The 18,211-nt window shown below is 44.8% G+C and overlaps 1 protein-coding gene across 1 annotated transcript in view; it reads left to right on the top strand.

The window, feature by feature from the left end:
- The window catches only part of cacna1g (calcium channel, voltage-dependent, T type, alpha 1G subunit), a 229,602-nt gene extending 213,405 nt beyond the window's left edge, over positions 1–16,197 (top strand). Inside the window, exons 31-38 of the mRNA XM_041963433.1 lie at positions 746–816; positions 1,729–1,807; positions 2,126–2,247; positions 3,684–4,106; positions 5,661–5,813; positions 10,911–11,112; positions 11,253–11,422; positions 14,621–16,197. Coding sequence (XP_041819367.1) covers positions 746–816; positions 1,729–1,807; positions 2,126–2,247; positions 3,684–4,106; positions 5,661–5,813; positions 10,911–11,112; positions 11,253–11,422; positions 14,621–15,658 — 2,258 coding nt within the window. The 3' untranslated portion in view covers positions 15,659–16,197. The remainder of the gene's footprint in view (positions 1–745; positions 817–1,728; positions 1,808–2,125; positions 2,248–3,683; positions 4,107–5,660; positions 5,814–10,910; positions 11,113–11,252; positions 11,423–14,620) is intronic.
- The last annotated feature ends 2,014 nt before the right edge of the window (positions 16,198–18,211 follow it).

The following is an 18,211-nucleotide window of genomic DNA, read 5'->3' as shown; positions in this document are numbered from 1 at the left end:
TAATTTTGTTTGCTTTTAATTTTGCTAAAACATGCTCCCAAGCCAGACAGTTTCCATGGGAAGACATGTGGGATCATGTAAAGACCTTAAGACTCATCAGAAATATTTTTATCTGCTGTATATTGTAAGCAACACTTGTTTGCTTTAAGCCAAGAATTAGAAGTAATAAGGGTTAAGCCAACAGACAGTTAGCTTAGCACAAAATCTGGAAGCAGGGGGAACCACTAAACTTTTTTCCTTTTTTTTTAATCTCATTTGTTAAACCTACAAAAAAAAAAGAAAATGACAACTGGTGGTTTCTGGACAATCGTCATTTCTTGGCGTAGGCCAGTGACTTGCAGGAGTTTTCTCGCTGCTGTGAGGTTGGCAGCCAGCGGAGACTCCTGGAAGTCGCCAGCGCAGGCCAAGAAAAACGTCTCTTCCATTCATTATTATGCATTATCTATCAGTCTCGGTGCACCTCCATTGAAACCCCATCGCCATACCAGCGACCTCATCAAGCTGCAACCCCAATCAGGAGAATATGACCTCAATCAAACTATGGCAAAGCTTTATGTTGCTCAGTAAAAGGGAATCTGTGACTGCACTGACGGAGCAGGGTTAGTCTGGAAAATGTTGAGTCCTCTCAGTTTCACAGGAGGCGTGATGGCACAGGTCCCTGTCCTGTTATGTAAGACTGAACTATCTTAATATTGGTAAGGCGCTTTTTCATTTTCTCTCTGTGTACGTGTGTGTGTCCCCACAGTATTGAAGCTCTTGAAGATGGCGGTGGGGATGAGAGCGTTGCTGGACACCGTTATGCAAGCCCTGCCTCAGGTACACAATCATCCCTGTTAAATAACATCAGCCGAAGCCACTCAAGTCTCTTTTCCTTCCTCATTTGTATTTTTCTGTCACTTCCTAACACGTCCCATAGAAGCTGTCCCTAAAATTACATCCCAGAGGCATTTCTTCTTCTGTACATATTCTTCTGTGTCAGGGCGCTGTTGTTTCCCATGAGCTTTTCGCCAACTCCAGAGACCCTTATTTGCATAACCAGCCCCCCTGAAGAGATTGGGAAGTGAATGTAGCTTGCGGTTTTGTTTTGAATGATGGTGGGTGGATTTGAGAGTGTTAGAGTTGGTAAATTAGAACAACTTCTGCAGTGTTTGGATTGAGAGAGAATACTGTGAACACAGTCCTTTGATAATACCTCTGCCTGTCATTCAGAGAGAGATTGAGTATTGTTCCGGGCTAATTCCTCCTAGAGCTTGCCAGCAGTGTTCATAATTCATAAATCAGATAATAAGGGGTGGTGGGGGGTGTGAGCAGGTTGCCATATGCTGATTAACAGTAGCAGAAGTAGCAAACTCAAAATATTTTCATTGCCTAAAGCCACCCATCCGGGGCGGCTGTGGCTCAGGAGGTAGAGCTGGTCGTCAAATAATTCCCAGTTGGTGGGCAAGTGTGTGTGCGTGTGTGTGTGTGTGTGTGTGTCTGTGTGTGTGTGTGTGTGGTTATTAATGGGCGAGTATAGAATCATTGTGGGGCACTTTGGATAGAAAGCGCTGTATCACTCCTGATGGGCAGGTTGGCAGCTTGCATGGCAGCCTCTGCCATCAGTGTTCCAATGTGTGTGTCTGCTTCCTCACAAGCCTCCATTCATTTTCTCACTGGAATGAGCTGTTTGTTTGGATTATTTTGCCAGGGACTTCTCTCCTCTGACTAATCCCTCTCTTTTCTCTGCAGGTGGGGAATCTGGGTCTTCTCTTCATGCTCCTCTTCTTTATCTTTGCAGCGCTGGGAGTGGAGCTGTTCGGTGACTTAAGTAAGGACACGTGCACCACGCGTGTCAGGCAAAGCAGACAAAGCACATACAAATATTCACAAGCATACATAACACTCAGTCCATGCACAGGCAGGCGCAGAGTATTTCATTCTCCCCTCTGTGGGTTTAATCAGTCAGATGTTAATTACATTCTAAAAACCTCTGTTGAAAGACCTTATTGATTTCACTGTAAATCCCTATGTTGTAAAAATAGAAAAGCAACAAAAGTCTGAATCGATCCTTCTTTGTGTCTCTCTTTTACTGTCTGGTTATTCCTCTCCTCCCTCATCCCCGCCCTGGTCCGCCTTGTCTCCCCAGTTTGCGATGAGCTCCACCCATGTGAAGGTCTGGGGCGCTATGCTACATTCAGAAACTTTGGGATGGCATTTCTTCTGCTCTTCAGGGTTTCCACTGGAGACAACTGGAATGGCATAATGAAGGTGAAACTTGCAGTTTGGGATCCTGAAGACACATACGCACACAGACACTGCATATTCACGTATATGCACGTACAGGGACTAGAACACAAGGGGCAGATCTAGTGGTGATGTGTTGGTATGTCATCTATAGGGACAGCCTACCCAACTTTCTGCAGATGCCTACGAATCAGTGCATTATTCATCTAATGCCAAGTAATAGCTGCTAGTAAATATTAGTCTTTGCTGTACTGTTTTAGTACTAGTGTTCTTCATATTTTAGCTTAAAGACAAATCAGATAGAAGGTTACCAGTTAATTTAAAGGAACTAATCTAGTTTTCAAACACTTTTATAAGGTTGTTTGTCCTGCTTCTGTGTTTTATTTCGGGCAAGTATGCCTACAAATCACATTTATATTGGACAATTATGCAACACACTTAAGTCCAATGCCAACGTTTAGTGCCAGTAGTGGTGGCGTGCCCTTTATGTAATGAGGCAGAAAGTAAGAGTGTGGAGGTCGTGGTGATGGATGGGCAAAGTAGTGCATCTAACTTTCACACCAGGGACTTGACTCCATGTCCCATTTTTAGGGCTTTTTGTACTATGATCGTGATCTTTCCCTAACTTTAAACATACTGTAGCTGAGGTTCTCCCTGCATGGATGTAGCAGCCGTCCTAGCAGCTCTGTGAAGCTGCACTAGCTAAATGCTAACATGCTCACAATGACAGTGTCACCGTGTTGAGGTGTAATACCATGTTAAGAATCTTAGTTTACCATGCTAGCATTTTCTAATTAGCACAACACAAACGGTACAGCTGAGGCTGATGGGAGCGTCAGAAGTTGTTCAGGTAGTGTGGAGGTGACTACAATTCATCCTGAGGAGCACGTAAATGTCAGCAATTTTCATGCTAATTCTTCCAACAACTGTTGAGATGTTTCACTGAAACTCAAAATGCCAATCTCATGGTGTCTACAGGAAAAATCAGGTACCAAAGTAATTAGGAGACATTTTGAAGGAACCATGAATGTCTGCAATAAATGTGGTTCGGTAGCTGGTGAGATATTTCACCGGATAAGTGAAAATCTGCCAGTGGCGCCTGATAAAAAGCTGATCACCAGAGTCAGCCACCTTTTATATTTGGGCAAAAATTTCACTATGCTGCATGAAAAGTCAAGGAGTCACCAAAGCCATTAGGATTCATCCTCTGAGGGCCACGACTGTCTTTAAGAAAGTAAGGCGATCCTTCCAATACTGGTTGAGATATTTCAGACCTGCACTGCCATTCCCTAAAGCCAAATGTGGCTAAAAAACGCTGCCATTGGATATCCAAAACTGTCACTGTCATTTAAATGTAATCTAGGGTTTTGCAGAATTGTCCAGTATCAATGTTCCGTTTGGCTGTCAGTTGGTAAAGCCTTAGCTAATGCGTTCATGCCATGTTGTCATGCTTCGTCCAGGACACGTTAAGGGACTGCGCTCATGACACCAGCACCTGCTACAACACTGTGGTCTCTCCCATCTACTTCGTCTCCTTCGTTCTGACCGCTCAGTTTGTCCTGGTCAACGTTGTCATTGCTGTCCTGATGAAGCACCTCGAGGAGAGCAACAAGGAAGCCAAGGAGGAGGCGGAGCTGGAGGCAGAGTTGGAGCTGGAGAACAGGCTCCAGGCGGAAGAAATGGCAACGAGGTCACCCCAGCTCAACCCACTGGCACCGGGCATGGACAGATCGAGTTCTGGGGGTTCCCCCTGGAGGTCCACCGGAGGAGGGGACAGGGAGCAGGAAAGGGACGGTCCTATGGACTCGCCCACTGCTGATATAACCAGAGACTCTGTCAACATCACATCAGACCCTGCTTCATGCCTGGAGCCCCCTCTGGAGGTGATAAATCTTTCTTGTATTTTTTTGTTATCAATTTGAAGGCATTCTTTCACCAGGGTTCCCTCATCGGCCATGTTTACACTTTGTAGTTCCCAGTAGTAGCTTATTTTCTTACAATACTTGCAATAACCCCATGTCACATCTGGGTGACTGTATCGCTGCATATGAAGCCTTAATCACACTGTTTTCTCCATGTATGTATTGACAAGATTCACATTACAGCACACAAGTAAGAGTGAAACACACATTCATATAACATGGAGGTAAGAACGTTCAGTTCTCAATGGTCCACGCAGCATCCTGCGCGACAGATGACAGATGCTCTGAGGTCACTTCCTGCTCGGGGCCAGGCTGCGCAGCCAGTCAGGTGACCCCCACGTCTCCGGTCATCAGTTCTGACTCCAGTCCAAACCATTAATGAATTCTTTGGCCTGTGCTGAGGGACGCTGAGCATGCTGGATTGTCTCTGACATAATGGATTTCTTGGGAGCAATGTCCCTTCACTGTCTTTATGCACTAACTGTAGTCCATATGTAAACAAAGTATAGTGCATAAGGCCATATTAGGACATATTCACTTCACATTCTGGCATCATTTCAATATGTAAGTGGATACATTTGTGTGTGATGTGTTTAAAATCAGGGGCATAGTTGCTGTTTTTTTTTAATATTGGCATATTCTCTTCACACATTATGCATATTTTTGAAAGTGACTGCATTTTTATGGTTTATGTGAAGTTAATAATGTATCCAGAAAATCTCCTGGATATGCAAATGTATTATTCAGTGTAACCCATACTGACCCACATCACGATGGTTTATGGTTTGTGTGCATTTGTGACTGTGACTGTGTGTGTGTGTGTGTGTGTGTGTGTGTGTGTGTGTGAGTGTGTGTGTGTAGCTGGTCCCAGTGGAGGACATGCCAGTCATAGATAGGTCACAGTGCCATGGGAAAGCTGGACCACAGGGCCTTGTTGTTCACTTCAACGGCTATTTCCAGACGGCAGGGAACTTTTTTTGGGGATAGGAAATAGAGGTCTCGCTATCATTATGTTTCCCCTCCAAGATGTTATCTGTCTTCCTCCGCCGCTCTTCTAAAACATGTGTGGTTAAGCCGCAGTCTCTCCTCCAGCCCTGTGGGAGAGCAGCTGTACTGCAGTGTTGTAGTGCCCCCTTGTGGAAGTGAATGGTAACAAAACCGAGCTTGTTCAGGATGTTGGTCAGGAGGAGGTTGTGCGTAGTCAGTTGCTGTGCAGTGCAGGAGAGTGTTTACTAGTTATTTTAGGAAAAACACATCTGGACACAGACTAAGCCCAAGTTTGCTATAAATGTAGTCCTCCTACTTGGATGTGTTTCTTTTGTCTTTTCTCTGTTTGTACATCTGTTTGTTTCTACCTGATCCACTGTCTTTCTTTCCACATTTGTTCATGTGCCTCTGTCCTGACTTCTGTCTTTCCTTTCCCCTCCATCTTTGTCCTTTTCCCCAAACTTCTGCCTTTTTTTCTTTCTCTCTGTCTCTCTCTCTGTTCTGTCTTTTCTCTCTGCATTGTATTAGTTTGTCCAGCGGAGAGCGCAGTTTGACTCGGTCTCCCTGGTCATCCAGGGTTCAATGGAGGGAGAGTTGAGTTTGATGGACAACCTGTCTGGCTCTATCTGCCACTACTACGCGCTGCCCCCCAAGCCCAGCAAGCACAGCACCGACAAGAAGGTCAATAATCACCAGAATGATGACTCACTTCCTCCATTCCATGTCCAACGGGTCTTATTTCTATCCAACGTGTAGGGCTGCACAAGTAGTTCAGAAAAGAAAATTGTGTAATGCGATAGTTGCTGCTGTAATTTTTGATTATCAAAAACAAAGACCAGAAAGGCTGCAGATACAGTGCTGTTTTCCTTCAAGTCAAAATACAATCATTTCCCCTTTTTTCAATGCAGTTTCACACAAGGACTTTCTTAAACCAAGTGATAATGCCTTTAAAGGGCCAGTTCCCCCAAATTACATTAAAAAAAATCTAATTTCCTCAATTAGTGGTGTCCTGTTATGCAGATACTTTAGCCCAGGCTTCTCTTCATGATATTCATCTTTGGGACTAGCATCCAACTCCAGTGCAATACAGGTGAATGGCATTTTGTTTGTGGTTGTTGTGCTCCCATGATTTAATAAAGACGTGTTAAAAATACACCAGTAAGAGCAACAATCAAAAACAACGTCCCGGTCACTCAGGACAATCCACAGACCTCACTGGGATGACATTCTACCAAAGAAATCGTTAGAGTTATATTTAATCGACATGTTTTACATCTTAGGACCACATTGACAATAATATTTCTCACTTTAACATATTACATCTTAGATCATAGATTTTGTAGACCCATATATCAAATCAAATCTAAAAAACCTGAACGGGACCCCACAAGGGTTAACCAGATGAATCTCAGAGGTCACAGAACCAGACAGTGAAATGAGGCAAAACATTTATTTAATTGACCTTCTCAAAACTTTCTTTAAAACGTTAAGGCAAAAAAGCAAAAAAAAAAAAAAAAGGTCGGAGCCACTGTACAAGAGCTAAGAAAGAAAATATGTTCTCTTTTTTATTTGGATGAACTGACCCTTTAAATAAAGCAGTTGCTCCATTAGTATGGAGATGAGCTTGGCTGACTCTTGAAACAATAGATTTAGATGAAAAACAGGTGACGTTATCTCACTATTGGCAGAATTTACCACTCGTTTTCATAAAAATGAAATTGTATGACTCAATACCACACTGAATTACTTAAAGATGGGTCACGTTGTAGAGTACAGAATCCCTGGCCTGCAAAGTAACAGTTAGTTCTGCAGGAACTTTGTACAAACCGTCCATAAAAACTTCATAAGATTCATGAATAGGCATGCTAATGTGTTGTTTTGTACATGTCGTGCAGCCCTACAGCCATTACCATTTTCGTCCTGGCATTCCTCCACATTGAATATTTTTCCCTGTCTAACCAGCCCCGTTGCCCACCACAGTGCAGTGCGTCATATCCCGCCTCAGCTATGATCTCATTCCCCGCTCACGTCTCCGCTCACTTATACTCAGTCATGCTTGGCAGGTTTTGGGTCTGGTTCAGCAGCCTCACTGACACAGTTTAGAGTTTGCTCTGTCTCCTCCACACAACTTTGTGTCTGCATGTATGTGCGGCATGTTAGTGTGTTTCCAGCACACGTGAATCCCGATTAAGCAGTTTCAGCAAAGTCGTGACCGAACAAAGGCATTCCTGGAGCAGGGAGATCACACTCTTACACTCGAGGCTGTGGAGTAATGGCTCAATCAATCAGCTATGGATCACTGAGTCACTGAATAATGCATCCGGGTGCCTCTGTCCCTCATTTGAAGGCAAATTTGAACCAAGTACATTAGCATCGCAAAACCCCATCTTCTAAAAGCTTCAAATGGGTTTGAGATGTCATTATTAGACGCCATAGGCCACCTCTCTCCTCCCGTTACGTTAGCAGAAATGTTTTCCATTGAGTTTAAGCCCCTGCGCCTCTCTGCTCGGATGGCCCATTTGCCTGTCAGAAAGCATTTCCCCTGTTAAGCAGCTACGAGGCCAAATACACAGGAGCCAGCGATGGCCAAGGCTTCCGAACACTGCGGGACTGAAAACCCGGCAGAGCTTGAGGATTCAGAGTTCACTCAAAACTAGCATCCTGGATTCGGCGGATTTAGGGCACATCATTAACATTAACCCTCTGCCATTACAACACATACAGTAGAAATGAGACCCCTCCCTGTCCCCCTGTGTGTGTGTCTCATTTGCATCACGTATAGCAGTTTTTCTGTTGTTCCGAATCATCAGGCTCTATGTTTTAGTATGTGTGTGTGTACTTGTTCAGCTATCTTTGTGAGAACCAATCTGATTTTCCACCCTGTGAGCTTGACCTTGTGAGGACAGGGGTTAGGGGCTAGGAGAATATATTATGTCAGTGAGTGTCCTCACAAGGATAAAAGTCCAAACAAAAGTGTGTATGTGTGTGTGTGTGTCTGTACCCGGTCATAATATTGCTGTTTGTAACCCCACAACACAATAATCCTGTTTAAAAAGTTTTCATGTGAGAAGAAAAGTTCTCATGTGGTTTCCAGCCTCTGAACGTTGCCTCATCTTTTGTCCTTGTTGTTTGATCTGCCACATTCACTGCTTTCACTTTCAAACATGTGTTTATCCCTGTTAGCTGCAGGTCTTTTCTGTGTGTTGCGCGGAGTGTGCGTTTTGATTCCTCTGCTCACCAGCCGTTGTCTCTTCCTGCCTAGATCCCTCTAGCGGAGATGGACGCTCTGTCTCTGGCCTCTGAGAAATCCTGGTCCCTAGCTCTGACAGACGACTCGGCCCCCGACGATTTTAACCCCCTCTTTCTTACCACTCTGGAATGCAATGTACTGACAGTTTCTGTCTTTCTCTTCCTCCATCCCTCCCTCTGCCCCTCTGCAGTATCTTGTAGTGTTGCCTTTCCCAGGGCACTTCCAAAGCCTCTTGTCAGTCGGTAGCTTTTTTCAGAAAAACTGTCCTGTACTCTACTCTAACAGCAGACAGACAGAGTTAGCAATTAGCTGAACATAGTGGAGCATTTAGCAGCTAGAACTCTTTATACAAACTGCCATTTATTTCAGTTAGAAAGTAAAAGAGTTCAAACTGAGCTGATACAGTCTGTTTTTCATATTACCACTGGGGGGCAGCAAAGTCGCAAATTTACTAATTATCTAGTGGCCTATTTTTAACAACTTATTAGGTCCCATTGATGAATTACTTTATACCACACCTACAGAAAATACATAATGACTTTATTATACTGGTCCAATGGTTTCCTGTAATTTCTTTCATGTGACTGTAAATTCGTAAGAAAGTTCCTGGAAACAACTGTGTAATTTGTTATTACTTAAAGGGACAGTGAAGACATTGTTCATCTGATGCAACCCCAGTTAAATATTTCTATTTAACTGCTAATAAAATATCTTTTAGTCAGTGTACAGCAGGTCAGCTGAACATGGAAAATGTTTTCTTAAAGCAAGCAATTTATCATACTGTCAAGAATAATTATCATATAATGTAAGAGGGCTTAATTAATATTTATTTGGGATAAAATGGAGCCATTTCCTGCACATGAACTAAACACAACTGACCGTATTTATTAACTTTGTCACTCTTTTCTCTATAATTAGTGCCAAGTTATATAGTTCTTTCCAGGAAACTTCTGAGGAAATTACCAGGAAATCGCAGACCCAGAAAGTGTTCCCGAGTATACTTCTTCATAAATACACGCATGCATCCTGAATGGGTGTCTGATTGGCTGCCGTGTGCGAGTTGAAATCACGTATCAGAACACCTTAGCCATAATTGAGGGTCAGCAGTCTAACCAGTATTCTAAATCAGTGCTTAAGCGCACACACCACGGCTACAATATGTAATTTATTCCCCGTGGAAAACAAGCTGAGCCAGCTGCATTAAGTGGTCATGGTATACGCGTGGTAATGCACTCCGAAATCTCTTGATTCAGAAAATAATGGACTTGGTGGAAGGAACGCTGCTTCACATTTTAATCGTCGTGTTCTTTGTCGGCACCTCGTCCATCATTTTTTTATACCATGGCACATTGTCATGCATTGAGGCTTCTATATGCATCCTCACCAGAACGAATGTGTACATTCCTCTACGATGTCCTGTCCCAGAGGACTCTCTGTCATTGAGGGAAAGGACACCTTCCCTCTAAATCGAAAATGAATTGAATGTCATCTGGTAATTAGCCACCAGTTTGGCTCGTTAATGATCACATTGCATACCCAGGGAGGGTCGCTGTAACCTTGGCCCGTGCTGCACATCCAGGCCAGCGATGCAGCGAGATCGATGAACCTGCAGTCTCAGAGGCAGAGAGCCCCGGCCAACATTTGACACGAAATCACTGATAACTGGATTGTGCTGGGACAGATGCAAAGAAAAGGAGGGGAGTGCGGAGGTAGAGGAGTGCAAGAGGCGTTGAAAGACCCTGGTGAATCTAACCATGTGCCCCCAACTTTCTCTTCTCTTTCTCATCCCACCTTTCCAGCCTAATGTGTGTTACTCTCCAGTCCAGTCCAGTAGAGTAGTGCGCCTCCTCACCTGCCAGTTTGCAGTTTTTTCTCCTTCACCTCTACTCTTTAACTCTTATTTTCCCTTCTCCTCTCTCTCTCTGTAACCTTTATCCTCTAGCTCTTTCTCTGTCCTTCAGTTTTCTGTCTTTTTTCTGTGTGCTTTACATGTGAGTCCACGTCTTTTCTCACACTCCCTTTCCTATCAGTCTTCTTCTGTGTCTGTACGGTCCTCTGTCGTTGTAGTAGTTTTCTCTCCTATCTGAGTTGCCGTGTGTTTGCTACTGGGGTGTAAAGTGTGCTGGAGCTCCAGTAGCTCTGTGATGAGTGTGAACCGGTTCTGTAATGGGTCAGGCTGCAGGACACTGCACCAGCTGACACACAATCACGGAGCAGGCTTACGTTAAGTTTCATGACGGCGTGGGTGAAGGCAGACACAAGACGCACTGTGTCATACCCTTAAAGACAAACTAAAAGAAAGAAAGTGCTTGTAAATTTCAGCCTAGCACAGTCTTGTTTCTGTGATCTGTGGCAGCTCTGTGCCAGTCAACTCCAACATGCAAAGATCCTGTCTGTTTTCTGTGTATGCTGACGATCACTGCCTCTTTGTTCACGTTGTGTGTCGAGTGTGACAGTGCTTGAGTAAAAGAGTAGCCCCAATCCTTCCAGCTCCAGAGGGACCCTGACTCTCTCTTCTCTTTCCCCAGCCAGAGCAGCTCGATCCTGGGGAGCCACTGGAGGAAAACCTGCTGAGCGTCAGGAAGCCTGCGGTGGGACGCACACACTCCCTGCCCAACGACAGCTACATGTTCCTCCCCCCGCAGCCCCTTGGCCACGCGGCTCCAGCACAGCTTCTAGCACAGACGCAGGGGCCCCAGCACACGCTGGGCACCCACAGGGCCCAATCAGGTGTGACACAGAATTACATTTCAAGTAAATGACACCCAGTGACACCACAGGGGTCATTGCGGGTCATTTTCTCAGAGGATCGCCACACCAGCTGGCGTTATTTCCCCGTCATATTCAGAGCGGTCCTTGTTTGTGTGCAGGCTCCAGTGGCTCGGTGCGCTCGCAACCAGAGGAGTTTTCCCAGCAGCTGACCGTTCCCACAGACCTCTTCAGACCCATCAGCCCCCACAGCCACTCAGACTCGGAGAGTATACCGCGACTACCCCCTCCCAGACGCACACACACACTCAGCCGCACGCTTCGCAGACAGGTGACTAAATCACACTGTTTCTGATGACAGTCTCCTCCTGTCCGTATCTGTTCTGTATGTGATGACAGCTGTGTTTTCTGCCCCTGGTTCTCAACCATGTGCCATTGAGGCCCTTTCATCTGGAAGTTTTTATTCATACCAAACACCACAGAGGCCGATTTTACTGAGTAAAGCACTTTCTAGTAGAGACAAGAAGCTGATCTTTAAAAGAGCTGCTGGAGTGTTTGGTGAAAATTAAAATCTAGAGACCTTTGGGTTATAATTAGCAGCATATCAGGGCCACTGTTGGGAAATAAATTTGAAGAAAGTTCTAATATTTTGAGAAAAAGAAGTGTTATGAAAGAATTTTGAAATAATAATTTAATATCTCAAGAATAAAACTAAAGTTTTATGGGAAAGATGTAGCAATTGTGGTGAAAAAAAAGGTAAATGCTAACACTTGTATAATTCCTATACTATACTTCTGTCTACTTATTGTTCCTCATGAAGTGACGACTTTATTATTATACGAAAGTAATTCATTTCTCATACAGCTTTGACTTGGTTCTCACACTGTATGACTTGTTGCTCATCAAATTGCAGCTTTTTTTAAAAACATGTTGCAGGTTTATTCTGTTTTTCCCTCCAGATTGTTGCCCTCAGACCCTGTCCCACAGAAAAATCGGTTTAGAGCGTTCATCGTTCCTCATTGCATGTTCTAAACAATTTCACTTTTCTTCCTCCTTCTTTCTCTCCTTCTTCCTGGTGTTCATGTCTGTCGCTAACTTACGTGCTGCCTCATTCTCCATACTGTATCTGTTACTCTCTGATCTCAGCTCAGTTGGGCCCAAAAGCCACCCGACCCTGAGCTACTGCTCAAACACAGATACTCCTGCTTCTGAAAGGGCAACAAACAGCAGACTTTAGCTACCACTGGGCCTTTCAGAAACACTGGACTCCATGTTCATCTTCCTCACAGACAGACTAACACACACACACACACAGGCTTTCCTCCTTCTTTCCCTCTGTTACCCCTTAGATTTTGGTCTACTGCTAACCATCAGCCACAAGCATCTCAAACTCTCTAACAGGTAGCTTCACCTGTAGGAAACCTTCATTCTTCTATACTCTTATATGAGCAGCAGGAGCAAGGTGGATAATTCACTAGCTGAGTGATGCCAGACAAAGATGTTATTTGGCTGAGAAATTTACCCAAAATGCAGTGCACTTACTACACTTCAAGCTATACAACTCAGGGGATTGCTGCAGAACAGCAAGTGCTGTCCATATGCATTTGGCCATTTTGTACACATGGTACCACAGTGATAGAGCACTTGTGAATTTTCTATCCTCTAGCTTAGTGCTTGAAACGTACACAGTTGTTAACCAGAGCATAGTTGTAATTGCACTTAACCCGCTGCTTCAAAAAGTCTGACAGGGTGTTCATTTGTAATCTTATTAGTGACTTGATTGCTTGGCTGGTGATTGGCCTGGTCTGGTGGTGATAACTTTGACCACTAGGTGTCTCTGTGGTCACACCACTCAGGCTCATGCAGGGAAACTCATGATTCCAAACATTCCTCTTTTTAAGTGCTGTGCCCTGAAACTCATGCATGCCTCGTTTCCTCATCTCTATAAATTCAAGACAATTTAATTGATCCGATTCAACACAATTGAATTCAAACACCACTAATTTCCTCTCTCTGGTTTGTGGTTGATGAGGAACAAGTCATGAATTCATGAGGACTTTTTATGAGTTTTAGCAGCCATTGTGCTTACTAACCCTTCCTCTCCTACAGTAGCCACATATTATGTTCACCCTTTGACTACTGGCCTCACACCCTGTAGATTTATTCAGAGGGCAGGATGGCGGCATGGAAACACTGATCAAAATTTGGTTTTAAATTCAACTGAGTGTGTGTGCTGCCGACAGTCTACAGGGTTTTGTGAGACTGGTCAAAGGTTAGAGGGTCAGGCGGTCTGGCTCAGAGTTCACTATGTCAGCCGGCACACAATCAGCTGAGTCCTTCTGTCCAACTAAAAAAAGCAGTGCACACGTTCTGGTACTGGGTCAAATGAGGAGAACAGTAAATAGGAGCCTCTTACTTGGAAATGTTGTTCACATCAGTTGGTATCTACTACTTAGACATCCTCTGTTGTACTGAATTGAAACATGATTAACAGAGAGGTCTTTATTTATTCTATAGCTTCAAGGTGAAGGATTCTCAAACTCAAAGTCATTTTTTTTGTCACATTCATGATCTGTATGTACAAAAAATGTGGGGAAAATTGTCCAAAACAATTTTTTGTAGCATTTGAGTATAAGTAGTTAATTTTAGTTCATGTAAATACCCCTACCAGACATGTTTTCTGAATAATGGTTTGGAAAAAAGTTCAATTAACAAATTGTTTGGGGGATTTTTTGTTTTTAGTTTAAAACATTACCTTTACGCCTTCCACCTCAGAATCTATCAATATGCAAATATTTTTTAACTTCTGCACGCAAGATGTCTCCAATTTACTGAGAAGTCCTTTCACAATGTTTCTACACTGGCGGTTCGACGTTTCCACATCACACTGGTGTAAGTTGCATATTGGAACAGGAAGTTGTGATGTCACCGAGTCCTGCTGGTGCACGTGAAAACGACCCTCTAGTATCAACCTCTGCATCATTCTGCACAGCCGAGCTCGAACATCCACGTGAAGTGACCACAAAGATGCATTTTTGAGTGGAGGGGCGCTCTAACAATTCATATATAAATGTAAAATAATGGCTCTGCCTCCACAGGCGCACTGCACAGGAAATTAATAACACAAAACCAAAGACAGAACACATCCAATAATGTCAAAAGTTGTTTACTCAACTTAGTCTTGACAAATCTTAATATGGAAAGCAGCCGTTGAGTAATGCGGTGTAGCCTCTGTGCTTCCATGTTATAATTCATGGAAGAATGTTGCAATTCCAGTTTAACCCCACGCTGCCTGCAGTGACAGGAACAGAGAGGACTCTGGGAATATGCTGGCCAGACGGTGAACTTTGACCCAGACTGCTGCCTCTCATCCTCATCATCGCATACTAACTAGTTTCTCCCTCTCATCCTCCCCGGTCCCCCATACCCTCGCTCTCCTCCATCTCATTGCATATTTACCTCCATCTCTTCGCCCCTCTCTCCTAAATATCTCACCCCCCTCCCCTCCCCTCCATGCCCCGTCTTCCAGGTTGCAGTGTCTACTGACTCCCAGGAGGCCCTGTGTTCAGACGGAGGGGAGAGCAATGATGGACTTATGAATGAGGCCTCTCTGAGCCTCCCTCCATCCCCCTCAACCTCCTCCCCCTCCAACTCTCCCTCACCCTGCTCCCATCATCATCAGCAGCCTGCTCTCTGCCTGGTCCCCGCCACACCAGGCGCCTCCCCCAAACCCTCGCGCCCCAGCAGCGTGCACACCCAGCTTCATGACCAGCACTGCTTCACCTCTTCCTCCCCCTCATCCTCATCCTCCTCCTCCTCCTCCTCCTCGCCTCCTCCACCACCCTTACCAGCCAGGCTGCACCAACATGAGGAAGCCTCGGTGGATCAGGAAGTGTCCCTCATTACCCACGCAGGGTTGGCTGGCAGTGACGACGTCATGACGGAGGACAGTGGTGATGGCGGTAATGAGGGTTACAGTAGCTACGCAGGCTGCCAGGGAAGCCGGAGTCCATGTTTGAGGCAGCTGAAGAGGTTCCACAGCGCTGACGCCCAGGGTCGCAGCGCCCTCCTGCCCCGCCCCCGCCCTTACTCCTGGTTGGACGACCCGCGACGCCACTCTGTAGAGTTATGCTCCTCGGTGGAGTCCAGCCCCCAGCGCAGCACCACCTCCACTTCCTCCGGCTTCGTGTCACGAGCCGACAGCCTGCAGATCCACAGCCAGACCCCCACTCAGACCTCGCTGCCCTCACCCCGACGCAAGAAGAAGATGAGCCCGCCCTGCATCTCTGTGGACCCCCCAGACGAAGTGGAGCCTCAGCCCGGCCTCTACCCGGGCATGGGTGGACTCGGGGGCATGGGGCTAGGGGGATTGGGGATGCCCCCTCCTCTGCCCAGCCGGGACACCTGCCTGAGGAGGAGAGCGCCCTCCAGTGACTCCAAGGACTCCTTTGACCTGGGAGCTGGAGAGGGTTCGGGACAGGACGGAGGCTCGCCAAACCCCAACACCAACCCCAAGCTACTGACTCTGCCCAGTTTCTCCTTCGAGAAGACAAGCTCTGAGCACTGAACACTGACAGTCCGACACACACACCAACACACACACACACACACACACACACACACACACACACACACACACACACACACACAGCCGGATTAACCCTCCACACACACAAACACACGATGCACTCTGTGTATCTGTGATGGTGATAGTTCTAGTAATAATGCTGTAGAGAGTAATAATGGTGAAACTACAACAAACAGTAAAAACATCCTTGGTTTCATAAGGAGTGCAGTACTGTAGTAGTGTGACCATCCCTTGTCTTTGTATTGTTACTGCCAAAACAACCAGAGAAGAAGAGAACACACGGAACAACAACACAAACATGACTGGTTCTCTTCTGCTACGCCTGCATGCCACTGGCTGCAGCTTGACCCCATAAGCTCTGGAGTGACACCAGTACCTGGGATCTGGCGCCCTCTGTGGTCGCTGTCTGAACTGCCTGGTGTCGCACGGGGCGGGCTTTGCCCGGTCAGTGGAGGTACAAAGCAATATGAACGTTTTAGAGACACTATTTTCTTAAATTATTGGGCCATAGTGTTTGTACAGGATGTCGTTTTTTAATTTCATTGTTATTTTCATGTCTTTTTTGTGATTTCTTTTTTTTTGTCAAAATGGTTTGTCTTTGTCTCTTTTTTTCACTGTAGGATATTTCTAGCTTTCTTGGTTTACTGAGGAAAGTGAACGTTTTTCAAAGTGCTGAAAACCATGTATTTGTAGGAATAATATATAAATATATATATAAAAAAAACAAGTCATTAAACTGAGCTTGGATTTTTAAGCACACACATTAGACCGTTGGTTTGATTGTTGGAGGAAAAAAGGAGGATGCACTTCAAGTTTTTTCGTTGCTTGCTTGATTCTCTTGAGTACATCTGTACACAAGATGTGAAGACGGACTGAAGACCTGTTTGGGGAAAACATGATTTAAAATTGATTTTACAGTTATTATTTTAAGTTTTGGCATCTTTCATGAATGTGATAATCCAAACTTTTGTGTTCAGGTGAGTGTGTTTGCAGCAGATTTATGTCCCTGCGGGCAACAGAGACTGATGTCCATTCCTCACATTTCATCTTAGTGAAGAATGAAGTGTCACTGCAGACACATGACTCTCAGGTCGCACAAACACACGAGCAAAACAAATCTGACCTCATGGGACACGGATCGTTCCGCTGATATCTTAGGTAAGTAAAATGTTGCTTTTCACTGTGCACATTTGTAATAATGATTAATCATGAATACAACGACGTAGCATCGCTACTTTCTGACCATATTACACACCAACAGAGTCACCTCAAGTGACCAAAACAGTTTGTCGCCATGGGTCTAAAACTACTTTTTACAGAAAGTCATGTGACTGAAAATACTGCTGATTTGTTCAAGCTGACAACAACATCAGAGTGTCTGAAAATATCCTCAGACTCCAGGAGGGTGATAGTGAAAAGTCGAAGACTCAGTTCTAGCCACCTCTACTGCAAACGTCTGCAGTCTCCTGTTCAATTTGAGACAAGGTGAAATAGAAGTGACCTCCACCTAACTCCAGTTATATATGTGTGTTCGTAGCCTATCATCACTGTTGCTATGGGAATATAATTAATGGCAAACTCCACCAGTTTTACACATCAAAGTCTGTTTACAGGTGTTGAAGAGCAGATATAAGTCATACAAAGCATTTCGTGGCTCCAGAGGGGGCTGTGCAAGATCTGATAAAGTGTCCTCAAGTGATGTCACCTGAGTCCTCGTCGGTTGGGGTTGAAGACTACAAGTTAGATGTTGGGGCTTGAAGCTCTACGCTACATTAGCCGCTAGTCGCTCAACACACATGAAGCTCCAATACAGCTCTTCTGCAATGGTCGAGTTGCATTGTGGGCAATGTAGGAAGGGAGTAGAGTGCATGGAAAAAGAAAGACAATATCTCTGGTTCTGCTGCATTGATTCTGATACTCTGTTGTGGCGCAAGATCCAACCCTCATCGGACGCTATGTGTTAGTAGCTTCAATGGGACCCCCTTGAACCCCTTGCATCAAACATAAGTCTTGCTTAACTGAAAAAAAAACATCCTTGAACAGAGATAGAGGGTTAAGTTTGCCTGACTGTCACTACCTCCCCCTCCTGCGGAAACACTGAAGAAAACTGTCCCTGACAGTTCAAAACATCATGAAATTTTTGTGTCAGTTCTCCAACTCCACATTTCTAAACATTGTCTATACAGTAATTTAACTTTCTAAGGATAAAACTGCAGGAGTTCACAGAAAACAAGTAGCAACACGTTACAGAAGGATCCGTCTCTGCTGTCATCATGAACAAAGAGGCCGCCTCACTCAAATCTGTTGTTTTCCTTCAGGGTCAGTCAGTGAAGATGAACGAACGCTGCACACAAGGTGCATTGATTTAAAATATCTGCACATTTTGCCAGTTGTCCTCAGTGGCTCGGCAGCAGTGGCAGGTTAAAGAGCTTTAGCTGTACAGTACACCTGATCTGTGTTCCTCGTTTGGAGCAGGGTTCTCATCTCTTCCTTCCAGCAATAGCAGACGTTATTTACAACATTTTATTTTTA

The sequence above is a fragment of the Chelmon rostratus genome, chromosome 21 (genome assembly GCF_017976325.1).
Source record: "Chelmon rostratus isolate fCheRos1 chromosome 21, fCheRos1.pri, whole genome shotgun sequence".
Taxonomy (NCBI): Eukaryota; Metazoa; Chordata; class Actinopteri; order Chaetodontiformes; family Chaetodontidae; genus Chelmon; species Chelmon rostratus.
The sequence above is the reverse complement of the archived record's forward strand: the minus strand, read 5'-3'. Positions and strand labels throughout refer to the sequence as shown.